Source organism: Anopheles darlingi, chromosome X (genome assembly GCF_943734745.1).
Source record: "Anopheles darlingi chromosome X, idAnoDarlMG_H_01, whole genome shotgun sequence".
Taxonomy (NCBI): domain Eukaryota; kingdom Metazoa; phylum Arthropoda; class Insecta; order Diptera; family Culicidae; genus Anopheles; species Anopheles darlingi.
The window spans coordinates 11739303-11758417 of NC_064873.1; the positions used below are offsets into that span (position 1 = coordinate 11739303).

General features: G+C 43.4%; 1 protein-coding gene across 18 annotated transcripts; it reads left to right on the plus strand.

The window, feature by feature from the left end:
• The first annotated feature begins 174 nt into the window (after positions 1–174).
• Positions 175–17142, plus strand: LOC125948498 (neuroglian). 18 transcript variants are annotated; one of them, XR_007468597.1, is made up of 9 exons: positions 177–489; positions 4059–4459; positions 4558–4684; positions 4779–7589; positions 7711–8045; positions 8125–8332; positions 11360–11478; positions 13482–14779; positions 15005–15143. XR_007468597.1 is itself a non-coding variant. In XM_049674657.1 (8 exons), the coding sequence occupies exons 3-8, from the start codon at positions 4339–4341 to the stop codon at positions 11631–11633; spliced, it is 3876 nt and encodes a 1291-aa protein (XP_049530614.1). In that variant the 5' UTR covers positions 175–489; positions 3198–3579; positions 4059–4338; the 3' UTR covers positions 11634–13458. The 18 variants fall into 18 exon arrangements, 15 of the variants coding, with proteins under 15 accessions (XP_049530614.1, XP_049530651.1, XP_049530670.1 ...); XR_007468598.1 differs by having other exon boundaries at positions 180–489; positions 11378–11478; XM_049674657.1 differs by lacking the exons at positions 13482–14779; positions 15005–15143 and adding an exon at positions 3198–3579 and having other exon boundaries at positions 175–489; positions 11360–13458.
• Positions 17143–19115: the final 1973 nt, after the last annotated feature.

Genomic DNA, 19115 nt, shown 5'->3' on the forward strand with positions numbered 1-19115 from the left:
GTGGCCACGGCTAAACCGTTTTGGCATTAATTTTTTCGTTTGCGCTAGGGTTTTCGCCCCGTCTGGCACCGCCTATAAAATCGACTCTACCTCTTCCCTGACCTACTGTCTGTCTGTACTGTTTTGTGTACGTGTTTGTGTGTGCATTTTTCTTTGTAATGTGCTGTGTTTAAGGGTACACGGGTGCGACCGTGCGCTTGCGCGTATTAGTGACATTGACAGTCGAAGGAGGTCGTTTCCCGTTAAAACCTGTCCCTTGCTTGCGCCTGGCTGCTGATGCCCTGCCCCAGCTGTCGTTGCCGCCACAACGGTACAGAGGTATCGCGTTTGGCAGCGCACACCAGTAACGGTAGTACGACCGCCACGAGCGCTCCGGTTCGAGCAACGTGCGAGTTTTCTTAGCTGTTGCGCCGCCTACAACGGGTTGGGCTGCAATAGTCCTTCTGGGAAAACATTTCAAATTCCCCTCCCGCTGCCAACCAGGGTAGTGTAAGTTACCATCGAAATGTGAATCGTGACACGCTAGTGAAATACATCGTGCGTGCGTGTAGTGTTTTGGTATGGAAAAGATGAGGAAAAATTAAATTAAAAAACGAAGTGTTCAACCACCGGTACCGGAAGAGAGGGCTTTATCGTACTGGTCCCTGTATTTGTGCTTGTGTACGGCGGGTACACCAGTGACTTAGGGTGACGTGCATGGAGTGTCAAATCAAGAATCCTTCTTTTCATTCGGTGGGCGATGAAAAAGTGAAAATCTTTCATCCTCGTTTTGCATGTGTGTGCGTGTGCGAGAAAATTAATTGACTAAACACACTGTGTTTCAGTGTGTCCCTTCCCTTCTCTACGTACTATGTACTATTGGAATGAAGCACATTCTACATAGCCCTTTCTTCCATCGTACACCAGTGGGCCCGCCGGATTTGCAGCCCGTAAAATACCATTAAAATCCTATTCTCTTATTCACCATGAAGCCAACCTCTACAAAAACTCTACAAAAACACTACAGATAAATCCACACACACGCACTCGCGGCAAAATTTAAATTAAGCGTGCACACATACAAAATCACACTCCAACGTCGCTTCATCATCGTTGTCAATATCATCAGATCATGAAAGATGATGTGTGTGTTCACTTAATTCTGCATCTTCTGTGTTTCTTAAACCGTCTTGTTGGTTTAAGGTTAATATAGTTAAATTGTGGATATATACTATAATGGTGGATTGATAGTAAAATGGTAAAGGACAGTGCCTAACACTCACGCATCATCTTGGTTTTGCCGAATTTTAATACTCATATCAGCAGTGAACTCGGGGGCAACTGGGCGGAAATCTGATTGATTCAGTCGGCGGAAGGGTTCAATTGCAGGGAATGATGAGGAGAGGGAGGGGGGACTTCCGCAAATCCTAGTTCCAAGGCTTCTCTGGTTACACGCATCGATTACGGGAATAGAGTAGGTGGATGGGTCAGAAACGGCGGCTATCGCCCGTTCATAATGCAACAAACGTAAATTTAAAACGGGAGAACATGGGCGAATATAAAATATAAGAACATATCCCGCGATCTGTCAGTATTATTTTTACATATTTATTGAATTGCTTACTTTTAAATTACTTACATTATTTTTCATACTGCTTTCTTTTCCCGTGGGACTGCGCTGGCATGAGGTAGCTATGGAGTTAATGTTTAGCATTATTACTTACAAACATACTGACAGATGCTCTTGGCCGGTTTTTCGTTCCTCGATTTTCGATTGCACCGCGCTCATTAAGCTATACGGCTGGCATAGTTTAATTCATTCTACACATACAAACATGCAGCTTATGTTTGTATGTGTAGGAGAATGCGCGCGCAGGCGCGCAGCATACACCCGCCCCGACCAAGTGGAATAGCAGCAGCAGCATAGCCTGACGATGAAGCCCCGTCTAGGGGGTAGGGGGCAACCAAACAGAACTGAAGCATATCAAACACGGGGAAAACAGAGGGCATCACTAACACACAGCCTCGTACGCACGCGAGAAGAAAGGAGCAATAAGAGTGCGAAAGCCTGAAAAAGAAAAAGAGGAAAAACACCCAATTCAAAATGGCGCTCAATAAGTATCCCCAAATTACGCTATATGCATACAACACAATGCAATAACGGAAGAAATTGCATAAAGTCACATAAATCCTAAGAGTATGATGCAAGCAATCAAGAGCACTCGGATTGGCAGATGCCGATACAAGCGTTGGTAGGCGGAGTACGTGCATTAGTTGGACGATGGACACCAACGTCAAGGGGGCGCAGGTGGCAGCTGTGGACCGTTTGACCCTAACCGCTGGCCCGATGTTTTCGATGTCGCCACATATCGAGCACAGGGTGTGGCGTGGGCGACGGTCGAACCGTTTCGCAAGTCTCTCTCATTGGTAGTGGTCGTCGTCGCCTTCGCCGCATAGCACGAAATACTGGGTATCGTTATATATTTAGGCAGGTGTGTGTGTGTGAGTGGCAAGATGGTTCAGTGGCTACCACACCCCTTCTGGCTTGCTTCATCGTATAACGCCACGGTGATGACTAACAGCATAAGAACGGCAAGGCTGACGCTGACTCATACGCGCATTTTATATCCTTCTGCTCCTGAACCTCCTGGTCACACGGACATTATTTGAACTTGTTTCTTTTATTTTATACGCAATCTTTTTTTGTAAGTCACATTGATGATGCAGGCCAGTCCAGAGTGGTTTTTCTCTTCCCGGCAAAAGCGTCTCTTGTGCGAGCTCAAGACCTCACCACCGGCGTGACGATCACGATGATGATGTCAGCCTCTGGTCGTTGATTTGTTTGTATGTGTCCGGACGCCTGCAGTGTCTGAGCTGAAGGCTGAGCTCAGCATGCTCTGTGTAGAGGGAGTCGGTTCGCAACGAAATGATGATTGAAATCAATCTAGAATGCGGTACGGTATTTCACCCGTACCATTCTTCCTTGACTACAAATCGCGAAACAATTTCTTACGCGATGCGAATGTGTGTCGTGGCCCCACTTGCTTTGCTAGCAATGCTTGCTACGTAGAAAGAGAGTGTCGGCTGCACCCACCCACCAAGGGTTTTGTTTCTCTTGTCGCAACCTGCGTCGTGATGACATGAACGCGCGTGCGAGATGTTTTTATCTCCAACTCCTTTCGCATGACATCATAACCCTTCACGCACTGGGTCTCTAGAACGTGGCAGTGATGACCTCCACCTAGCTTTAGCGATGACGCCATGCCCTCGCCATGTGGCTACCACAGTGTGAATTAGGGTGAATTTAGATGACCAAACAAACATTTGCTGTGCGCATTCGTCCATCTTACAAACGCTACACCCTTGTGTGCTGTTTCTCAACGCTTCTTGTTGTAGCCGGAGATAGGCCGTGGTCACAAGAAATTCCCGACGGACATGCGTATGTATGCAAGCACGCACCCGTACGTACACACGCCCTCGCACACACATCACCAGCACCGTGCGCCGTCCACCTTCCATCAAACGAAACTATCAATCTACCGTATGCAGAGCAGACGCACGGCACCCTCTCCTCAATCAAACACGCATTGCGCCGCTAGGGTGAGAATTTAGACCGTTCCTTCAACCGTTGCTTGCATTATTTTGCTGCTTTGTATTGTCGTAAATATATTTATTCACATATTTAATTATATTGACAAAAAGGGGTTTATTGAAAGCCTACCTATCCAGCTCCTCAGACCACTCTGCAGTCGCGCACAATCGTACACATACACACACATCACCGACCAGAAGCTGACATCATCATCGTGATCGTCACGCCGGCGGTGTGGTCTTGGACACGCACAAGAAAAACTTCCAACCTAAACGACTGTGATGCACCGAGCTTACCTCGCTTTGGCGGGGCGTACTGGAACCGTTTTAGGGTATCGGGAATCGTTGTAACAGTACGATTTCCACTCATTTGTTCAGTGTTTTTATATTATTGACTATTATTCCATTTCAATTTTATTTCACTACATTTGAGCAAACTCAAACTGAGATGACTCATCCTCATCATTGTCTTTTATATATGATGCTAGCTATCCTGTGACTGCGGCCACCCTTCATCGGTCGTTGCCTAACTATCTATCATTCGTTCGTGATTTGTGTTATTTGCAGAGCAGTTACTGCAAGTAACACATATAAGTGTTAAATCCAGCTCAATGTTACGTTTAGTCATCGACCAAAAAAATCTCCAGCAGAATTAAGCCGCGAGAGGGCAATAGTGTTAAAGAAACAATAGAACTTCAATCGAAACGCAGTGCGAAGGGGTCCTCCAGCTTCCAGCGGCCGTTGTTTGTCCCCCAAAACTAGCCTGCAATGTGTGCGATGTACAGTTGGATGGGCCGGGTGATCGGCTCAACCCATCGTCTCAATCACCATCGACTGCTAGTAGTCGGTCTCATAATGATGCTCAACGTCCTGACAACGCACTGTTTAAGTAAGTAATCTTATTGAATTGATTGTGCTGTTGCTTGCATCCACCTGTCGTTAGATAGCTCTTCTATAACCTGTCCTTCAAAATTGTTTCTTGCATAGTACATTCGCCGCCCCGCGTTATCAAACAACCACCGCCTGATGAGATGCTGTTCCAGGTAGCCCAGCAGGGCGAGAGCGACAAGCCTTTTCTCATTGAATGCGAGGCGGAGGGTGAGCCTTCGCCGAGGTAAGTACCCTTCCTACCACTAGCGGGTGGTAACTTATCGTAAGCTCGGCTGCGATCTAAAATTTTTCCGTGTCCATCCTTTTATGTTCTCTAGGTATCGATGGGTTAAGAATGGTAAAAAGTTCGAATGGCAAACGTATGACGATCGTATGTCACAACAGCCTGGCCGCGGTACGCTGGTGATCACATCACCGCGCGACGAAGACCTCGGACAGTATCAGTGCTTTGCCGAGAACGAGCACGGTATCGCTACCTCAAACTCGGTGTTTGTGCGTAAAGCCGAGCTGAATTCGTTCAAGGACGGACCTCCGCTGACGGTACCAGCCGATGAGGGTAAGCCGTTCAAGCTGGTATGTCAACCGCCCGATGGCTGGCCAAAACCGAACGTCTACTGGATGATACAGAACATGGACGGTGGTATCCGGAGTATCAACAACTCGCGCATGACACTCGATCCCGAGGGCAACCTGTGGTTTTCGAATGTGACGCGCGACGACGAGTCGAACGATTTCTTCTACGCATGCGCTGCCTCATCCATGTTTCGCAGCGAATATAAGATCGGCAACCGGGTGCTGCTGCAGGTGAAGCAGACTGGCATTTCGGCAGCCCAGAACCGGCATCCACCCACGCGCCAGTACGTGTCGCGTAAGAACGAGGTCGCGCTGAAGGGCAAGCAGGTCGAACTGTTCTGCATCTACGGTGGCACACCGCTGCCTGAGACCGTCTGGACCAAGAACGGACGCGCAATCATCTGGAATGACAAGATTCAGCAGGATAATTACGGCAAGTCGCTTAAGATCCGCCGTGTGTCATCTGAGGACGCAGGCACCTATACGTGCGAGGTGTCAAACGGTGTCGGCAACGCGGACTCGTACTCGATCAACCTAGCTGTCAATGCGGTGCCGTACTTTACTGTCGAGCCAGAGATAGTAAACGCAGCTGAGGGTGAGACGGCTGAATTCCGCTGCGAGGCGGCCGGTGATCCAAGCCCGAACATCATCTGGATCCACAACGGCAAACCGATCGACCAGAGCCCGCGCAACCCACGACGCGTCGTTAGCACCAATCGGATTTACTTCAACAAATTGGAGAAGGGGGACACAGGCAACTATGGTTGCAACGCCACTAACTCACTTGGCTATGTGTACAAAGATGTGTTCCTGAACGTGCTTGCGTTGGCGCCGGAAATTACTGATCCACCAAAGCGTGAGTTTACCGTAGATCAGCGCAATGTTACAATGACGTGCCGTGTATTCGGTGCACCGAAGCCGCAGGTAAAATGGGTGCGCAACCAACGCGAACTGACCGGGGGCCGCTACCAGACGCTGTCAAGTGGAGATCTCTTTATACGTGACGTCAAGTTCGACGATGCCGGCGAGTATACGTGTCATGCGTCTAACAAACTCGGCGAGCGGCAGGCATCCGGCGAATTGATCGTGAAGGAACACACAGTGATCAACGATCCGCCTCAGGATTACGAGGTGGAGGCAGGCACGACCGCTACTTTCCGCTGCAACGCGGTTGCCGATTCTTCGCTCGAACTGACGATCGAATGGCTCACCAATGGTGAAGTGATCGATTTCGACAGCCAGCCCCGTTTTATCCGTACCTCGGACAATTCCCTCATGATCTCGAAGACGATCGAGTTGGACACTGGCATCTACAGTTGCCTGGCCAAGACCGAGCTGGACGAAGTGATGGCCAACGCGACGCTCACTGTGATGGATCGACCGAATCCACCGACACTCGAGCGCGTCATTTGCTACGGGAAGGTAGCAAAGATCGAATGGACCTCGAACGGTGATAATCGCTCACCGATCCTGAATTACATTATCGAGTACAATACCTCTTTTACGCCCGACACCTGGACATTACTGACGGAAGACGTACCAGGCACTGATCTCTCCTGGGTGGTCAACACGACACCATGGAATAACTATACCTACCGCGTGATAGCAGTGAACAAGGTGGGCCGTTCGCTACCATCTGGCCACAGCGAGGTCTGCAGCACGGAGACGAGCGTCCCGTACAAGTGTCCAGATGGCGTCGAGGCCGAGGGTACCGAACCGAACAATCTCGTTATCAAGTGGAATCCGATGGCGCAGGTGGACCACAATGCACCCGGTTTCCATTACCGTGTCTATTGGCGACGAAACATACCGAGCGGGACCTGGAGCTCGGTTGACGTGCGCGACTGGCGCCAATCGTCGTACACAGTTGAAGGGCTACCGACCTTCACCGAGTATCACATAAAGGTGATTGCGGTGAACGATCGGGGTGAGGCGAACTCGGGCCCTTGGGAGAAATATGTGTACTCGGGCGAGGACAAGCCACTTGACGCACCGACGAACTTTACGCTCATCCAGGTGACGGGTCCGTCGACGGCGATCGTTAGCTGGAATCCCGTAACTCCCGAATCGCTGCGAGGACACTTTAAGGGCTACAAAATCCAAACTTGGACCGAAGCGGACGGCGAAGAAAATCTACGCGAAGTACTGATAACCGCCGATGCGAAACAAGCGCTCATTACTGTCCTTGTGCCCGATTCTACCAATTATGCTCGCATCCTGGCGTATAACGGGCGCTACAACGGTCCAGCCAGCACGACAATTTCGTTCGACACGCCCGAAGGCGTACCGAGCACTATACAGTCACTCGAGGCCTACCCGCTAGGCTCATCCGCCTTTCTGTTGCGCTGGAAACGTCCACTGCTGCCAAACGGCAAGCTTACTGGTTACAAGATTTACTACGAGGAAATCAAGGGCACGACGGTTGGGCCACGTTCTGAACGTGAACCTCACATCTCTGATCCGGCCGTCTTGGAGGCGAAGCTCGGGCGACTCAAGCCCAACTCGAAATATCGCATCCATGTGGTAGCAACCACAAAGGCGGGCGAGGGACAAGAGTACGTAGTAGCAGTTTTTAAACATATCCTCCTTTATCGACGATAGGCATACACGTTCTTGCTGCTTCGGCATATGTAACACTAACATCTCGCTTTGGTAATATTCTTTCACCCTTTACAGTTTCCACATCGAGCGTGCAACCTCATCCAGTATCGGCATACCACCAGATGCACCGAATTTCAGCTGGGTGACTCTGCACTCGGATAGCCGAGGGTTAGCCAACGTTAAAATGATCTGGCAACCTCCACTCGGTGGCAAGCCCGGCTCCCACTTCTACATGAAGTATCGTCTAAAGGACCAATCGACCTGGCAAACCACTGATGCCGAACTATATGAGAATTTCCAGATAGTGCGCGGCATTGATGCAAACCGTCTGTACGAGTTCCGTGCCGTGTCGGTCGACGGCGACTACGAAACCGAGTCCGCCACGCAAGAGGTCGACACCTATGGCTACGGTAAGTTTAGAAGCAAAGACGATGAACATCAGGGATGATGACAAGCTGACAACGTATGATGTTACCGTGTTATTTGTAGAGAGCTCGGTTCCAGTAGATGATAACATCGCGACGGCCGGCTGGTTTATAGGCATGATGTTAGCCATCGCCTTTCTCATCCTTGTCCTAATCGTCATCTGCATCGTAAAGCGTAACCGTGGCGGCAAGTATGACGTGCACGATCGGGAAATGGCCAATGGTAGAAACGATTACACCGAAGAGGGTGGTTTCCCCGAATACTCGCAACCGTAAGTAGTGGAAGCCAACGGAACAACTTTTGGATCAACATTTTCTGAACGAATGCGATTGTGACACGCGCGTCTCTGTCTTTTTGCCTGGTGCGTGCCCGCGTGTATGTGTGTGTATGCGTGAGTGTGTGTTTGTATGTGTATCTGTATTCTTTCTCATTCTGATTGCTCTTGTCTAAATTGGGCTTTCAGTCGTATCCTGTCCTACGCCTCCTTTCTGCGGCTCGCTTCGCGTGCATTGGCAATCGCTTCGATACAAACAGGCGATGTGACGGTGCAGCTTGTGGTGTGTTCGCTTATGTCTAACATTCCACGTTTTGCAATGTCTCATGTGCTTTCTGTTTGAAATGTTTGCCACTTCATCGAATTACCAAATTCAATTACTTTAATTAAACAACAATTCAACCCTTCATTTCGGCCCACTCTCTTCTCATTTGTTTTGTTGTTTTTGGTCTATTTGCGTGCATTTGGGTTGGTTGGGTATCATATGCTGTATTGGATTGTCTCTTGGCAATTTCATGCTTTGTATAAGAGGGCTTTGTATAACCATGTGAAGAAATTAGGATGGAGTCTTGGCTGGCGGAAGGTAGCATATTTCAATGTTTTTTTTTTTTCATATTGTGGCGTAGCCGTTGGGCTCGACTCTTCCTAATAGTGAATTTCTTGATTCAACCAATGATGAACCGCGCTCTACCCTCCTGCTTTCATTTACTCTCAGTTGTTTCTGTTTCTTCTGTTTGTCGAGTGGGTTTGCTTGTCGATGTGTCTCTCACAGCTATTACATGTGTTGCCTTTGTCTCCGGAACTCGATATCGCGAAGGCATACATTCACGCGTACCGGAGCAACGGGTTGTAAGGTAAAGCGATTAGGAAGTAGTTACAGCTACCGGAACAGATGGCCTTTAGTAAATGGCTATTTGGTCAACTCTTCTATATCCCTTTCTCCCGCCGGCACTATTTGTATTGTGAACCATAGAATCCGCGTGCTCGTTTTCAATATGCTGATTTGGAATGTACTCTCATCCAATTGCTCCATTTCTATGAAGCCGTAATATTGGTATTTGCGGTCGTGCGATCCTTTTCGATCTGGCTACTTCATATTATGCACTACTCGTCAGTTGTTCTCGGCTCTGTGGACAGTACCGTAAATTAACTTTTCGTAAAACTGTTTAGCCGCTACCATAGCAATCGCGCAAAATGTAGCATGCAATCGCGTATTCATTCATCACGCTTCTGTAGGAGTAATTCTTACTTCTCCTGGTTTAGTAGGATGCACGTACTACCCATCACTAACCCTTTTGTCTAATGATAGCACCTTCCTTTTGAATCATGTAAACTGCTTTATTCGTTTAACTAAATACTATCAAACTATTCCGTTCTATGCTATTGTTTTTAACTGTGTATCACCCTGTGATGATCTCGATGGTTTCCCCATATTTAATCCTCCTTTATGCATACTCGCATCTTTCTTCGCCTTCTCTAATTCATGTGATCGATGATAAACTTATAACAATTGTTTTTAACATTGATAGTCACCGTTAAGGTGTCTCGCTACAATAGCATCTTTACTTTCAAAATTGTCGAAGGTTGCACGCCCCAAGGTAGCACCTATTATGAACGGCGCATGCGTCGAACAATTTTACAGCTTTTTATATCGAATTTTCAACCGAGCTGGATGAGAGCAACTTGGAACTGAAAAAATGTTTCTTCACCTTAACCGTGTTGGCAACGATAGCAACTTTATTTCACCCTCTTTTTGACAACTTTACGATAAGTTGCAAACGTGGCCATGCACCTTTACAAAGCTAAAACGAGTATTTTTCATGAGATTGGCAATTGGTTTGCGAATAATCTACTTGTTGATCGACGAGTGACCAAGCATATCGATAGTAAAAATCACATTTACCACTTCCTGTTATGCAATTTCTTGTACTTGTGGCTATGATATGAAATTTCTCTTCTACTCCTTGCATAGTTTTATTGATGCCTTCAGCCGATTTAGTCGAATCCCGATTTAAAGATAAATGTAAATATTTTTAGAATGTAGATGATTGATACATCCAATCAAAATTTCGATGACCCAGTCAAGTAAAATATTATGTAACAATATTCTTTCGCTGTCAATTTTAAGATTGTATCACAATTATAAAACATAGTGTCATTTCTATTGTACATAACTTTAACAATAATAACAGTCAGCAATAATACTTAATTCCTTTAACAATGGTGGGCATCATCATATCATAAGCACTACACCGTTTTCTAACGTCCATGTTGAACGTTAGGTTGTATCTACAGGGGCGGTCCACACGCTGCGATATACCGCAAGTTTGATCGATGCAATCGCATCGTACGATCCACATCGCAGCGTGTGCTCAGCAAAATTGGACCGATTTAGCAAACTTTCGGCCGTCGCAGCAAATCTAGAAAATCGAAGCAAGAAAGCATTAATGTCGGTCCAATTTCCATACATGTGTGAGTGTGTTTATTATGGTTTGACATGGAAAATTCTAAGTCCTTACAGCTCCTTTCTGTTGCTAAAAAATGTAAAGTGGTCGTTAGCCACTCATTGTTTGTCATGTTTGGTTTTACTAAAACGCAAAATGCAAAGGCAGAAAAACACAGTGTCTCATCCATTCACTGAGCACAATCTATGGGATTGAAAATCGCAATGAAATCGCAGCGCGTGGACGCTCCACAGATTGCCCCGATTTGACAACGACCAAAGATTGCACCGATCAAAATAGCAGTAAATCACAGCGTGTGGACCGCCCTTAACGTACACCATGCTTTTTGACGTCGTTCTGTCCTCAGAGTCGCAGTATGTGACGCAATATAAAGCATTAATAAAAAAAATCAAATATTCTTCCGATGAATAAGAAGACGAAGTTGTGCACTAGACATGCATCCCATTCCCCTTCCCTACAACCTATTTTCCATGTGTGTTTGATCGCACACATATACATTTTAAAAACAATAGCCACGGACGGTACCCGTCCCACTGCTTTGATACCAAATGGAGTGTAGTGTTTTACGTGATTACAGTTTGGACAATAAAAGCCAGGGCCGACAATCGCTGAACTCGCAAAAAGTAGGACCGGAAAGTGATACAGATTCCATGGCTGAATACGGTGAAGGTGATACAGGTAATGTTGTTCTGCTACTACCACCGTTACTACTATTTACCTTTTCCCCTCATCTGCTACAGCTCCCTTTGACCACAAACTCATATTTACACCCCCCCCCCCCCTCCGCCCCCCTTATCACACATATTCTATGTTCAACGTGTTTGTTTTATTAGCTCCCGTTATCTGTTTATCGTATCTTTGGAATATTTTTCATCATCTCTATCATTTATTCATATACTGCTGCCTTCTCTCTTCTCTTTCCGTCTCTTCCTTTCTCTCTCTCTCTCTCTCTCTCTCTCTCTCTCTTTCTCTCTCTTGTGACATGCATCAGTTATTAGTACTTTGGGTTAGTAAGAGACATTTATTGTCATTATTTATCATTGATTTGTGTAGTTTTGGTAATTTGTGGAAGCTGTATTTAGTGTTTACAATATCACAATCATCGAGACCCAGAATGCCAGAATATCTACTAGTGATTTTACTTTTATTTTTCGATGAAGATAAACCGCTTATCTTCAATAGACTCTTAGAAACTTTAATTTCTATCATCAATTCGATTAACGATTGTGTATTTGTATACCTATACCTACAAATAATACTCCGAAAATAGTTTCCATACATAAATTGGGTCCATTTATCGATTCATCAATAGCAATTAACTAATCACACAATGACTAACAACTTGTCCAGATTATAAAAAGTTATAATATGAGTGGCCCGGGTTACTGATAGTAATCAATGTATTAAGAATCTATTGCTCAGTGGTTGATAGATCGCCGTTAATTTTTCTTTAATTCTGCGCATGACTCAAATTTGGTTCAAGGTTGAGTGTGTTAGTTTCGGTTGTTATACGTTGCATCAAAAGTGTATGTTTATCTAATCAAGACGTACTCCACCATCTTCGCAACATCAACATCCTCAAACCACTTGTTTCGAAATCTTCCATATCGCTCTTGCTTAAATATATCGGTGCTACGGTTTTTTGTTGTTGATATATTACGGGCGGGGCCGTATTTATAGGTGCTACGGTTGATGGTTGGTGTTATTCCGCTAAATATATTTTTGCGCATTAAAACTATTAGTTCCTTTTACGAAACTAAACATTAATAGTGTAGGCTGCATTTTATTTTTAATCTGTTTCCTTATTTTGCGTTTGCCTCAATCTGTCTGAAGTTTTATTAACTTGCTGTGTTCTCCTAGTTTACAATCCAATGATCCAGTTTTGATTTCCAATGATTTTCTTTCTATTGCATTCTTTTGCTTTTGCTTTTTGCACTGTTTTCTATTGAACCGTTTATTCGTGTGATGTTCATATCGAGAACATCATGGTTTGCCAAATTTTGTTATACTTTGTTTTTCGATATTTTCACACTACTTTCCACACTTTTACTGAGCACCCATATCGCGGATGTACAGTTTTACAATACACTAGTGATAAGGCCACAGTAATTTATCCAATAATAGTGATTGTGTAATGTCCAATCGTTTTCGCTTCGTGTGGCTGGATTGAAATATAAGCGGGTGTACGCTGATATCTGTGGAAATCTAAAAGGAAAATGAAACATTCGCACAATGAGCTACACTATCGCTTCAAACCATAAAAAGAGCACATAGCGGAAAGAAGCGTTCGCAAAGAGCGTTTTCCCTTGAATTATGCTAGGTTTTATGCTCCGCAGACGTATAAATTATTTGACAAAAGCGTAAACGATTTGGCATTACACTTTGCTTTTACGCTAGATTTTCGCTTTGTATAGCGCAGCCTATATACTTGGTGTAAAATAAGGCAAAGAAACAACCACCACTGTCATGCGAATGTAATTTTTTCTCATGTTTTATGAATTATTATTAATATTATATTTTCATGCTTCTATTTCTTTCTTTCCATACGTTGTTCGCAATTTAAACATGTTTCCGTTGTCTATTCGCGCGCCATTGGTGCTCCCTCATTTTAATCAACACCACCCTGCTGTGAACGCTGCGCGCATTTAAACACTCGCGTATACCATTTATGCTAAGTGCAGAAGGTATGAATGAGGACGGTTCCTTTATCGGACAGTACGGCCGGAAGGGTGGCAAAAATGCTGACAGCAATTCGCAAGCGTTCGCGACATTAGTTTAGTCCTCCATTAGCATCATTAAATCATACTAGGCTTTTAGGTGTAACAGAGAGTGTGGTGTACAGCTAGCTCAGAAAGGAAGCAGTAATCAAATAATGAGGATGACCAACGCGCGTTGCGGAAGCTTTGGGAGATCAGGACTCTTAATACGAATTATGTTGCGACGATCCTAAATGAAAAATATAGTGCGAGGGCATCTAAGGAAATCGTTTCGTTTTCGTTTTCGAGCTATGCGATGATTTAAAATGTAATGGTAACGAACAGGACAGACCCTAAGTAAGAATAATAATTATTATTTCGTGTCGGGTTTCCATTCATGCCAAAATGTAATCCATTTCTCCTGTATGTAGTTCATGGATCTGAGCTTATTTCTCGTACATGTTTGATCTTGCTTCCTCGAAATACTTTATAGTTTACATTATGACCTGAAAGCAAAAACCAAGCCCGTTTTGTTTCCCTTTTTTCGGGCAATCAATTCATTTTGGTATAAATTATAATCGTATTCAATCATCAAAACGCAAATGGTCTTCTATAATCAAAACGCCGTGAAGTGCATTTCAAAGGCCTAAGACCTTTTTTTCATTAATCATTATTCAGAGTAGATCTTGCTAGGTAGGTCGTCAGATCGAAGTGTCGAGCTCTGCTCCTCAGGATTTATATGCAAAATCAAAAGATAACCATCACCGGCTTTGTTTTAGCTTAGCATAATTGTTCTTTTTTATTATGTCAACAGCGAAGTAGAGCTAGAGCATGATGTATTTGTCGTTAGGCATGTTGTCATATTCGAGCTCAGTTTTTTTGCGAACATACTGTCAGCTTTTTCTTTCTCCTACAATGATGGCGGTTATAAGCAAAATCTACTTTTAAAATCATAATCGAGTTGAGAATCGCGTGTGGACAACCTGGTGTAATTTGCGGCAAAAATAACCCGTATTGTAGAACGATGCAGACGACCTATTTTTCGCGAACAAAGAACATTAATCACCAGCCGAAGATGATGTGAAAATGATTCGAAATGGACTTCACCAAGGACAGTACCAGCAGCAGCAGCATCTACGAGCATGCTTCTGTTTTATTTTAGCCTTAGATTTTTCACCGTGCCGCTGGTTATTCAAATGTAGCGGAAAGGATGATTCGTAACGAGCACAACGATCTTTTCTTTATGGTTTTCCGCTCTTCAATGTACTATCTCACGCAAATAGGTATTTATTTCTTTGTATTTCATCAATTTATTTAATTTAGGTTAACACATTTGACGCATTCTACATTTAGCTACCTTGAAACCATAGCACGTCATATCTAAACGAGGGGTTACGTTGGGCATTCATTACATATTCTAATTATATCTTTCCTTTATCTTTATTTTGTCCGGGTACGTGCGCACTTTGCGGCTTGTTCGCTGCATGTTTGGTGTCACATACATATAGGTGGTCAATTCACGGAAGATGGCTCCTTTATTGGACAATATGTACCCGGCAAACCGCCCGTTAGTGCCCATTCCACGCCACAAAATCCTTCGCTGCAGGGTACCAATGCTGGCATGGCAACTTACGTCTAATGATCTTGCATCCAGACGAGAAAGCAAAAGAAGGCTAGAAAGGAATTTGGTGCCGTAAAGAATGCGTTCAGCACCAATAACAACAGATGAATCAACTAGAGTATTAACTACAGCAGCACCAGCAACAACAGCAACAACGGCAAAAACAACAGTGCAATGTAAACTACCGGATGCCCATAACGCGAATGCCATCAACGAAAGAAACCGTGTTCAACTTCATCGTCGTCTTCAATCGATATGTGTGTAATCTGTGCTAATCTGATTGTCAGTTGACTATTTCTACCCCTTCTTCAGAAGTACTCTACCTCCAGACTAAAAGGTGTGTACAGGTCCTTAATTTCGAATATTGTGGCAATGTACAGAAATTCTTACCATCCATTAAATGTGGATGAAAAAAGGGGAGACGCACGAGCGGCATCAACGAAATATCGATAATACTGTATCGTCGTCTGCGCGCGACGTCTATCGTCACTGACCGGAGACTGGATTGCTATAGTTGTTGTGAACCGCAATCGTTGTTGCATTTCAAAACGCTAGCTTGCGAATAATATCAAGGATTTAGAAAATTACACAAGGTTCATCGTGTTCGCAGGGTTCAGGTAGAGCGGAAAAAGACGATCGGTTGGGTTCTGAATGTGAGATAGTGTACCGTACGGAAATTGGTTCTATTCTCTTCGTTGGTTTCTGTTAAAAACTCATTTGTGTTATTATTGTCATTTATGTCCGGATTTGCTATATAGCTTTTTACGTTTATATTTTTTTCATCTCATATTATTGTTGTTTTCCGTCGTCATTTTTTCCATGTTTCTTCTTTTTCATGTAAACGCGCATGTTAACTAAACTTTAACGCAGTACAACCAAAACGAATACCCAATAGAATCTCAAAATATAAGCTCGTTGATATAGGAGACAAACAAAGGACATGCACAACATATATTAATTTTCGACGCGGAAGCGAAATGACACACAAATCAGTATGTCTTTACACAACTGCCATGAACGATTCAATGACAACAAATGTTAGATCTCCTAGTACCCTCAGAAAAGGCTGGTATAGCTTTTTAAATTACTGTATTCTGCTGATTCCCCATTTTAATGGTTTGAAATTCATTTTTTTCGGGCGTGTGAGCTCTTATTTGCTCGCCAAATAAAGAAATGCCGACAAAACCACATAGCGCTGAGTCATTTTTAGAAAGGCGTGTAATCTTTGCGTCCATGATAGATGTCACCTGAGGACTTATTTCAACCATATATCTAACCTTAGTTTAGACTAGAAGATAAATGGTTTAAGTTTAGATTCTCTCCGTTACTCTACCGTCCTCAGGCTTACTAACTATGTGTTAAGCTACAACGAAATGACCATTATTATCAGATGCGCGTGTGAGCCTTTAATTAAAATCCGTGTTCGCAATCTGTGTTGTTGTTAATATTATACTCGAATTATAAAGCGACCTAAGGATATACGAATCAATTATATTGTTTTCATGTTTTAGCCGTGGACAGAATTGGAGTGCACTTCTAAACAACATTGTATCATCAGGCAAGTTCGTTCATTTAAAAAAATTGGATTAGATTTCAGGTAACGATAATTAATTTTTGCTCCCTTTAAAAACGAAATCAATTAATGAACAGTCAGCACAAATTTTATTGCGCAAAAGCTATGTCTTATTATTTATATTTTTGAAAAGAAAGGTCATGCGATTTCCGCAACTCCAATTATACTAGGCCACTAAATATAGGCTCCAGCTGCAATTGCAGCAAGTGGACAGTTTCTACAACGGCTATTTTTAGTTTTGTTATTTTACTTTGGGTTAGAGAGCAAATATCTGCTAATGAAAAGCAAATGAATCTTCGAACGAATCCTATACTACTTTCCACAAGTTAAATAAGTCGATGAAACATCACCGAAACAATTACTTTTGCTTCGACACGAATATCGGAGGTTTGGATTCGTGTGGAATATTTTTTTTAAACGGAAGTTATAATAAAGCATACATAGACACGTTAGTTATTTGTTTTGTTTTTCATTAATTTTTTTATTCCATTTTTTATTAACTCTATGAGTGTGTTTTTATAAGGTTCTTTTTCCTTTTTAGTTTCTTTTGGTAATACGTGTTAGCAGAGGGACTGTTGCTCTACGCAGCATGCACTTGCAACGAATTTCACTTGAAACTCAGAACAAATGATTAACCATCAAATAGGACACATGCGCACGAAACGCAACTGTAGTTGGTATGGAAAAAGAACGAGAAAGCGAGGAAATTCATGGCAGAGAAACGTACACAACAGGGTCTTAGTCCAAATATATTAACAAAAACCAAGAAAAGAACAGAAAATGATGAATACTCTAACAACATGTGGGGATACAAAGATAATACTAGGAAAATCTAAAACTGAGCAATCCGCCACTCACACCTTTTCATTTGCTCTTCGTTACATATAATCGGGTATTGCTAATGTTGTGCTAAATTAATGTTTTTTACTTTACAAATCTTTACAAATCGTAAACAGTTTTACCTACGGCAGATCGGTGTATCTTTTTACTCGATAATATCGCTCCAGAAAATGGGAATGTTTGCGCAGCTTTTACAGCCATGGTACCGTAGTGGTAACTGGAGTGTTTCTTGGCGTACAGTTATTTCCTCTTATGTTTTACTCTGTTATATACAAATGCTTAAGGAAAACTATTGTCGCTCATCTCACCAACCCAAACTATCTTGAGAGAGAGAGAGAGAGAGATAGAGAAGACACACATTTGTAATCGTTGGGAAAGGATGGTAATGCAATTACTGTTTACGGCGTTATACTATTGCTAATTATACACAAGAATTTTCCTTTTTTATACAACAGCAAAATCAAACAAAACTATTGCTCTTCGTGTTTTCTAGCTATAAAAAGATATTATTACTCCCGGTAGGAGAAGAACAAATAAAGTGTGGTTGTCGGTAGTCTATGCCCGACGGCAGTCGTCTTCTCCAAGCCATAAAACATCTATGATAGTAGAAGCTGTTGCACACAGTACTGCTTGCGCTCTGATGCAGGAGAGGCGACTAAAATAAGCACGATCCATCGATAAATTGTTACCACTGCACCAAGGCTGGCTGTGCATTCACTGCTCACCGTGTGCCAGATAGAGATCCTTGATGATACTTCGCCATTGCAACTATCGGCGTTTATGCGTTCTGTGTTATTTTTCGAAGTGTCGATATGATGGCTAGTCTGCGTGCGAATAGTCCATCCTATTTAATTCAAAAGTGGTACCCTTAATTTAGTAAGAGAACGCAATGACGGTTCGGTACGGTTGGTGATGTAAAGATTTGTAAAAGAATATTTTCATAGAGAATATATTCTCATAATGGAGAAATAGATAAAGTAGAAAAGCAGGGCACTAGCATGTCATCAAAAATACAACGGTTGCTTCTTGATTCCATCTTTCAAGCTAGCGCCCCACCCTCACGAGATGGTCCAATTAATGCTACGAGAGAGGCGTTTAGGTACGTAAAGGAAGAGGAAAATAACTATTAAGAATAAAACAGCAGCAGTGCGGTGATAAATTAAATCCTAACAGTTGTATGTAAACGTATGTAACTGGTTTACCTTTTCACTCATATTTTCAAAGCATGTTGCGTTAGTGGGTGTGCTTTTACGTTCTGTATAAGATACATGATTTACGCCTTCGAATTAGTTATTGGCACAGCACATGTTAACGCGTGCTGGTGGCCTACAATTGCAATGTTGGAGCTACTTTAAGTTACGGAATTAGGAAGTAAGGTGGCGTCAGGCAAGCTTTGCAAGCTGTATGTAGCGGTGCACAATTAGTGCGACGAGAAACACATTTAACGTTGAAGAGAACTGATCGGATGACTTAATATTTCAGGAAAATCAGCAGCAGAAGGAGAATGTTTAGATTATAAACGCGCAAGTGCTTTTTATAAAATTATTATAACGTAACGCAAATTGCCGTTTCGGTGATGTAGAGG